General features: G+C 36.1%; 1 protein-coding gene across 1 annotated transcript; it reads left to right on the top strand.

The window, feature by feature from the left end:
- The first annotated feature begins 367 nt into the window (after window positions 1–367).
- LOC116853654 lies at window positions 368–5,847 on the top strand. The gene has a single exon (XM_032834809.1). It carries the CDS (start codon window positions 4,734–4,736, stop codon window positions 5,208–5,210), a length of 477 nt encoding a protein of 158 aa, XP_032690700.1. The 5' UTR covers window positions 368–4,733; the 3' UTR covers window positions 5,211–5,847.
- The last annotated feature ends 3,615 nt before the right edge of the window (window positions 5,848–9,462 follow it).

The raw sequence follows: 9,462 nt of genomic DNA, 5'->3' as shown, positions 1-9,462 counted from the left end.
ACATGATATATTTAGACCCTTTTTAAGTAAAACCGCTTGCCCGCCACGCAATGATAAACAAGGATTCTTCTCAAACACCCGTAAAATCATTTCCTCCTTTTTCGTCGTTTTCTGCACAGAGACACGATCCGGCAAGTCATCAACGTTTTTGACCTCGGAATAACGTTTCACCCACTTACTCACGCCTTAGACTTCTTCATATACTTAGCAGCCGCTCCGCGCGACATTTTTGGTCCTTTCGGATGCGAACATAGAAACACAGCTTCGTAACGTGATGCGTACGCGGCACTCATGTTGAAATACACCCTTTTGTGACGAAAGTCAAACGATAACTAAGGCTTTCTAGACAAAGCATCTTGGGAGAAGAGCCCCGCTATTGGCTCGCGTTCATATCCCCCCTCTAACGGTTTCGAGGAAAAAGTTTTGCCGTACACGCTCTTATCAAACATACTGTATCTCTGGTTTTGGCTATTCAATCTACAGTATTGCGCATATTGACAAGCACAGCCCTTTCCGTAATGTTTCTTTCTACAGTGCCTGTGGTGCATATGCGGTGCTATCAAAGACATTATTAGGCTGTCCATAAATTCCTGTTTTTTCATCATTGTATTGTCCTTATGTAAATTATACGGAATATTACTGTTGATTCCTTGATCGAAATAAATAATAATAATTCAATATCGTCTTTGTTTCGGGTTCGATTTGCCGGTGAGCAAGCCGACAGTGCACCGGTTTCGCTCAGTGAAAGACACGGTGAGCGGAAGGAGTAGGATTTAATAAGTGACGAGAAGTAAATTCACATTTATTTTGCAGACTGGCGCTAATCGACTTTAACGCCAATCGTGAAACGAAAAACAACGATTTTACAATAAAAGATTCGGCAGCGATCTCACGATGATTCTCCTGACACGCAACACGGAGATTTTTTTTGCGCTTGAGGCTGAGTCAACCTTTCGCGACGGAAATCTTGACGAGCGTTAGGTGGACGCTCTTCGCGCGGAAATTTTGCTCGCGAAGCGAAGGAAATCTTCCGCGACCCTGGCGTTCGCGAGAACCGTTGTGATCGCGTACTCGCTGCTGCCAAACGCATGCACATAATACAGTATAAATTACAAAAAATGCAGAAAACAAGTTAGAAAGAAACTGCGCACCGTGATTCTCGGTGAGATTACGCCGTGCCGAACGCGCCTAAAGCAAACTTTGACGGATACGAATGTATCGGATGATCGAGACTTTTGACTACGCTGCAAAGACGATATTTCCAGAGCGGCGCGCACACGGAGCGACGTGTCGCGAATCTCGCCCGATGATAGCCGGCCGAGGAAAGAGAGTGAGAATTCGAAAGAAGTAAGCAAGAAGCTTTATCTATGGAGAAGAGAGTGTCGTAAGCGTGGAGTGTCAGGTAGTTTAAAGCTCAGTAGTTTAGAGCAGTCGTCTGGCAAACGAAAGACCTGGGTTTGAGTCTCGGCCTAGCAAAATCATGCTCTCGATATTTTTCTTTTTCGAAAAAATACGCAGATCTTGAACGCACGGCGTCCTGCCGCCACTTAGTACGTCCTCCTCCTTCTATGGGAATGTACCGTGCTATCAAGACGTTTAGTAAATGCGAGACTCGAGAGCGAAGCGAACTCGGAATGAGTCTCCGCTCTCACCTTATGATAGCCGGCTTGAGAGCAAGAGTAAGATTTCCGGATTATCGATGCCTCGTTGAAATAATCACCGCTGAAGCCGTCGGAGCAGACTGCCGTCGCCGACGATGAAATCTGCCTCTAATGGCTCGCTCGGTTAGCAACAGCTCACTCGCTGGTTGGTCGCGATCGCGGGTGTCATCGTCTCGCACACAAAATTACCTTATTTGGTAAAGCGTCCGATGATTCTTCATGCATACTGCCTGCCGATTCGCGGAAGCGTGTTTTGCCACTTGGTTGCCATAGCAATCACGACTCGCGAGTGAAAGCTATGAGGAAAAAAGAATGCGCGCTCAGCGCGAGACCGTCGCGACGGCGAAGATTGCAACCGCCACGCGCGAGCCGCTCGGAGCAAGAAAGTTCTAGAAAGAGAATCAGATTGTTCGAGATCCTTAATAGAATTCTGAACAGTTTTCTTCATACAATACGCGATGTAACGCTGCAACTCGCTTTTCTATTGTTTTCTAAAATCAACGAATTTCATTTGAAATACATATTACAACATACATACATATATAACTAACTATAACACTCACTAACTAAATAATACTAACTAACAAAATAACTAACTAAAGAATTTTTTTTTAAATACATTTCCGGGAAGAAATGTATGATTATTACAATCTCAAGCTATTGTTTAAATAAGTAATACTGCTGACATACGTTATCTGAACGTGTGTGTTAGTTTAGATCATTATCTAAACGTTTAGATCATTATCTAAACGTCAATACTAGTATGTCCGCTGACTGACATTATGTTTTTATATTGTTAGGTCTTGAGGTTTGTTTCTCTTTAGCCGTTTCATATTCCTCTCCGTATCTAATAATCGTATAGCTCAACATTAGTATGTTGATGCAATCTCGCCTCATGTGATCTTGTAAACTCCCCAATCACCTCCACAACTGTTTGGAGATTTAAGTCCGCATATAAGTCTTCAGTACTTTAGTATCATCCAGCATCACTAATCATGCGTATGATCTTATTTTGGACGCGCTTAATTAACAATCGGTTCGAGTTCTTTGTCCATAATTGGATCCCGTATAGGTTTAATGACCATGAGGTAAATTATTCTTTTATGATAAAGATCCAGTTGTGATTTGTACCCAATTAATTTGTCGGATTTTAAGGCGGATTTGTTCCGCTTTTCTACGTAGGTGATATTTCCACGTTAGTCTTGTATCAAGGTGCACATCCAAATACTTTGCAGAGTTTTCTTACGATATTGGTTGATTATCAATGTGTACACAGTATTCCGGATCCACACGATGCAGTGCAAATATTATCTAAGTCGATTTGAGTTTATTGAGTTTGATTTTCCAGTATTATGTCCACTGTAGGACACTATCTAGAGCTTTTTGGAGATTCTTTGTAGCTTTAACTTGCGATTTGTTGACGGCCATTATTGCTGTATCATGTGCGAAAATGCTTATTATTATATTGCTATCTGTTGGTACGTCTGCTGTATATGTCAAATACAGAATAAGCCCTAGGACACTACCTTGTGGAATTTCTGCCTGCATAGGATAGAAGACAGATTTAGTTTCTTGGTATATCACTCTAAAGTTTCGCTTTGTGAGATATGATTCCAGTAGCCTGCAAATATTTCCTGGCAGTAGTTTACTCATCTTTAAAATGAGCCCCTTATGCCACTTATACTTTGTCGAATGCTTGCGCGATGTCCAGAAATACTGCAATGCCGTATTTCTTTTCTTCAAATAAATTTTTAATTGTAGAGGTAACTTTATGTATTTGATCAATGATTGAGTGTTAACTACGAAAACCAAATTGGTGAACAGATATTGGTAATAAAGATTTAAGCTGTTTGTACAGTAATTTTTCGAACAATTTTGATATCACTGGAAGTAGTAATATTGATCTGTATGATTTTACTTCTTCAGTCAGTTTATCTAGTTTATTAATCATAATTATCTGCGCTAGCTTAAAGAAATCCGGCTTAAAGAAATCATGTTTCAGTTGAAGATAGGCGTTGAAAATGTACATGATGAGCATAATTGCCTTTTGTGATAGTTCTTTAAGCACTCTGGATGATATTTGATTTATTCCTGGCACTTTTTTCGAATTTATATTTTTATCTATTTCTTGTGCAATCTTAAAAGTTATATAGGGTAGATGCACCGTTTGTGGCCACTGCTCCTGTTTTGGCCATGTTCGTCATTTATTATGTTTTTCTAGTATAAGGTTGGCTGCAGTGCGTGTCAATCGCGACATATGCATGTTGCAACTATATTTCTTGGTTATATAATGCGATAAGTCACCTCACATTTCTTTTTCACATTTTAAAATAAATATTTTGTATACAGTATATCTAAGACATAGTTTTCTTATAACAAAGGATAAGAATTCTCAAAACGCAGTAAGTAGAATTTAGTACATTTTTTAATAAAAACTTAACGGTATATATTCATGTGCATGAAAAATGAAACGTATACAGTTGTTTTTTTTTTTATGAATTCTGATAATGATATCTTATAAAATTAACTTGCTTTTTAAAAGTAAACAAGCTGTCCAGAAATGTAGCATGTTTTTTTTGTATTTTCTATTTGTGGCTATAGGATGGCCAGAATTGGGGTTATACCTGAACTAATTGTGGCCACTTAATATAAAAAGAAAATTAATCTTAAAAATACTGACTAATCTTTGAAAAATTATGCAACTTATGAAATTGTTTTAAATATTGCATATTATTTTATTATTATATTTTTAGATTAAAATGCCAAAAAGAAATTCGGATAAATCTGTTAAAGGAAAACAGAAGTTGTCTACAACATCCAAGAAAAATCAACAGCAGAAGAGAAAATTATTTTTGTATTCACCAACGAAAATACGACAAGCTTTAGTTGTTATTCAGAATGGTACACCAGTCTCGACAGTAAGTAAAATTTATCAAGTACCAAGAACAACTTTGCGACACAAAATTCGAGGTGAAGCACCAGTAACCACTGGACGTGTAGGTCGTGAATCAATATTAGGTTCTCATCTCAATAGAAGCTATTTTAGTAGATTGGTTGTTGGAAACATGTCGAATGGGATTCCCTATCATAAAAGATGTTTTGTTGAATTCAGTCAAAAAATTCATTGAAACTGAACATTTAAAAACTCCATTTACAAATAACACGCCAGGACGTAAATGGTTTGAAAATTTTATAAAACGACACCCTATCTTATCTATGAAGAAAGCTGAATACTTAGGTAAGACGAGAGCAGTTGTAACTAAACAATATATTCGCACTTGCTTTTCTGAAATACAAAGTTTACTAAAAGATAATTTAGAAGTTCTTGAAGAACCGCAAAAAGTATTCAACATGAATGAGACAGCAATATGTTTAGCTCCTAAAGGAGGATTAGTTATTGCAGAGAAGGGCAAACCAACATATGATGTTTTTACTAGCAGTGATAAAGAAAATATTACTACGCTCTTTACTGTGAATGCTGCAGGAGAAATTGCACCATCTCTAACAGTTTTTAAGTATGAACGCTTACCTCAAGCTTGTTTGTTATAAATTATTATATCAGAATAAGTGTTAAGTGTTTTTTGTTTAATTAACATTGAAATATGTGAAAGTTTACATTTTGTTATTTACTAACCTTTTTATTTTGAACAAAAGTTTGTTATAATGGTAAATTTTCTACATGGCCAAAAATAGCACTCTACATGGCTATAATAGGTACACATGTGGCCAAAAATGGTGTAATACGGAATTTTTGCAATTATTTAACTTTTTCATTATTTATTTGCTTATTTTCCTAAAATTTATTTAAATATTAGAAATTAAGATATTAAATAATATATTTAAGTGAATAGTTTCTTCTTTTTATACATTGTTAAAAAGAAAATCATTTCAAAAGTTACAAAAATGGTTAAGGTGGTCATAAACGGTACGTTCACCCTATTTGAGTAATAAGTCTTTTTTGTATACTTTAATCGTTTTAATGTTGGACTGTATGTCCTTGACTTAAAAAACTTTGTGCAAGTGTCGAGCAAAGTTCGGCTTTTCTTGACGATGTATCCACCTTTCCATCTCATTCTTGAGTGGTGGTATTCTGGTAATTAGATATTTTAGTTTCCGAGTTGCCTTCGACAAGGAATAATTTGTATCTGCATCTGCAGAAAGACTTTATAAATAGCTTTCGAAACTTTGCTTGTTGTTATCCTTAATTAATCTATTTAGTTGATTATTAATGCGATTAAATGTGTTTTTATCTTCTGGATATTTTGATCTCTGTTATATGCGTCTTGGTCTTCTTCTCTTTTTAATCATGTTTCTAATCTCATCAGGATAGCATATTTCTTGTATCATAATGTTACTTGAAGCTGGTGTTGAGATTCTCGCAGCTTTACATATGTTTTCTACTAAGTTTTACACTTGCTTGTTTAACTTCTTTATAGTTTTAAGCCTTACTTTTAGGTTTACTAATTAGTCTAATTCTTCTCTAAATTTGTCCCAGTATATTTCTTGATGAGCGTAACTCTCTTTTTTTATAAATGACCGTGGAGCTAAGAGTTAGTAGCACTCGTATGTGTTCTAAAGAGAGATCTTTTATATTTTCTATTTAACTTCGAAGTAATTTGTTGAAATACTTTTCATAATATAGAAATCAATAAGGTCAGGTATCCTGTCTGTATCCGCTGGCCAATGTGTTAGTTTCCTTGACTTCATACTTGCAAGCTTCGATGGCTTTCAGCAATTCCCTACCTTTAGAAGTAATTAAGCGGGATCCCCATGCCTTGTGCTTAGCATTGCAGTTTCCTCCAATCATAAAGCGCCATCCAAACTTTCTTATTTCTAAGTGGGCAGTATATTGTTGCTATTTTGAGGTTCGTATTATTATGCTGGACTGTGATTATAGTGGCTTATATATATTCCTTATGAATTTCTTTTTGTGAAGAATGTTTCACATTAGTGTCGACAACAATAGCTGTTCCAGCATAAACTTTATCACTATGGTGTGTTGTATGATATATCGTGAAGTCCGAAATCTTCTAGTAGCTTTTATTAATTAGTTGTGTTTCGTGTATCAATGCTATGTTTATATTTTTGTCTCTTAATAAAATTTCCAGCTCCATACTACGCAGAAGTCATTCGCGTTCCAGATGATAATTCCAAACGATGTGTCTGTCATTATTTTTCGTTGCGCTGACTATGATTTTTTATTTTTGCATATTTCTCTCTTCCAGTGCTTCTAGTTTACTTTTAGTGCTATTATACATATATTGTATTTTCTGGAGTAAATCCCATACGTCCTGAATCGTTGGTTCATTGATTTTGGCCTGTGTTACCATTTTCTCAATTGATATTGGCATGCATCTTGCACTAACTATTTTAGCAAAGAATTCAGAGGGCTTAACTTTTTTGACAGGTGTTCGAGTGTTTGATAGATACGTTGGGTTACAGTCATTTTTTTATTTTTGTTGGGATGCCAGCTTTTCTTTATATACTGGATATCTCTATCAGTTTCCCGTGCGTTTGTCATTGTAATTAGCACACTTACATTTTGTATTTTTTGACTTTCTACATTCCGTGGAGAGATGATTCGCTCCACATTTTACACATTTAGCTTTTCTCTGGCAGTAGTTCTGAGTATGCCCAAGACCTTGGCATCTTTTACACTGTGGTATTTATTTTTTTATTTTGGTAGTTTTATTTTGATATTGCAATATCATTTTGATATTGCATATACTTTAGTTCGTAAACATCTTTGTTGTTGGGCTTGGTAGCCAGGTCAACATAAAATAATGGCAGTGCTATTATTTCAGTTGGTATATTATCTCATTGATTTTCTTTTTAATGATAACATTCGTTACCCGAATAGTCCTCATGTCACAATCTTGTCAGCTCATTCTTTATCTCGGCTTTGTTGGTTGTTGGATATAACCCTTTAATTACTATTTTATATGGTTTTAGTTGTTTGCACTGGTATGTGTAGTAAGCAATTTCTTTCAAGGGATGACTTTCCTGTGATTTTACAGTTTTTAGTAACTTGATAATAGCACAATAATTTTCTACTTCGATTGCATTAACTTTTATTTCACCACTTGCATGTATTTTAAAATTTACATTGTGCTTAACCTTTTGCAAGATTATATTTTTAAGTAAATTGAAGTTGTCAACTTTGTTTATAAATATCGGCGGTGCTACACTCTTTTTCTCGTCCTTATTTTCGACTTTTTCCATTTCTTGTTGTGGCGACGTCTCCGGTGACAAGTTTCTTATTACTTTTCGTTTCTTATTACTCTTCCTTGATTCTCAAGTATTATTTACGGTTTCCCACTCCAGTTCTTCCTCATCCGTCTCAAATACTCTTTGCTTTGTCTATTCCTTGTTCTGTAACTTTCTTATTGTTGTTTTTAAATCATTGATTTTATTTTTCGCATGTCTCCACGCTTCCATGCTTCTTAAAAGCACTTCATTCCGTATTTGTGGTCTAAAGTCAGCTATCGTGTCATCGGAAGCACTGAAGTTCCCCTCACTATATTCTAGAAGATCAGGTAACAGCAATGTTTGATTCCTCCCTTCCAGAATCCTTAGGACCTGCTTCCATAGAGAGTGAATTTTCAATATCTGGTCTATTACCTGGCGTACAACTTCCGCTTGTTTTACTCATTGCATATTATTTTCCTGTGAGTCGCTTTTGGTTTTCTGTCCGGATTTTCCTTTCCTTTTTCTAGTTGGATTGCTCTCGTTTTTAGACGCCAGAATTTTGCCTTTTTCCTCTTATCTATTTGCTATGACCGAAATCACATTTCCTAGAATTCGCGACTTAGGACGTTAGATGATCAGACTTGCTGGTTTATTGATATTGTACAGCGCAGTATTTCACAGCTCTTTTAAAGTGTGTATTTTCCAACAAGATATGCACCACCGCGATCTTACTAACTTTCAGAATCCCTTATATGCAAGATATGTAAAGAATAATAACTAACTAAAAAAGTAATAACTAATCAAACAATTCAGATAGAATGCATGCAATGTAGAATGCAAATAGAATACTTACTATGAGTGTTTACAGATTTTCCACTTTTCATAAACAAGACACGTTGTGGCCCTACATGGGTCTTTCGAAGCCGGACAAAAACCGCAATGCTGGCCGCAGAGGAACTAACGGTTTTGAATGCCCCTTCGTGCACAAGTTTCTTCTACTTCTAACATTTTTTAGGAAGGAGCAGAAAATCTTTCAACGTGCTGAGAAATTTCTATAAATAGAAACCGTCCGGACTCGAAATACCCATGTAAGACGACTAAGGGTTAAATTGATATTACATCCGAAACTATATCAATACGGTTCTCACAACTACACTTGTTACGATGTGTAATATTCCGTTACTACATCCTTCATATATAGTTACTTCAACCATAAGTATGTTACTGCTTCTATTCTATAGTCTGCAGAACCAATACTAAGGTTGAAATGTCTGTACTGTAGGTTTATATACATTATGTAGTTCTATGATTCGTACACGACGTAGACAATAGAACGTGGTCACACAGGACGCGGTAAGACTAAGGCTGCGTTGAGATCGCTTTGGGCTCTCATGTGTTATAAACGTTATTCTATTTTATTTATGTGCGGAAGAGAAATAGCATTATGCTTACAGCGCACGAGTACCTAAAGTGAAACCTAATCTTTGGTGTACCGACAGATAGCGACAGCAACTAAGTAACGAAGAATGCCAGTGTTGTGTAATGTTCAATAACTTTCTTATAATAATATGGATTTTGAAGCTTTTCTGCAAAGTATCAGATTTGAATAATT

This window comes from Odontomachus brunneus, unplaced genomic scaffold, assembly GCF_010583005.1.
Source record: "Odontomachus brunneus isolate Ranch 3 - 2012 unplaced genomic scaffold, Obru_v1 Obru_scaffold_412, whole genome shotgun sequence".
NCBI lineage: Eukaryota > Metazoa > Arthropoda > Insecta > Hymenoptera > Formicidae > Odontomachus > Odontomachus brunneus.
This window is presented reverse-complemented; position numbering and strand designations above follow the sequence as displayed.

Coding starts and splice junctions, on each gene's coding strand:
- LOC116853654 (XM_032834809.1), top strand. CDS start 4,734: ATGGGATTCCCTATCATAAAAGATGTTTTGTTGAATTCAGTCAAAAAA.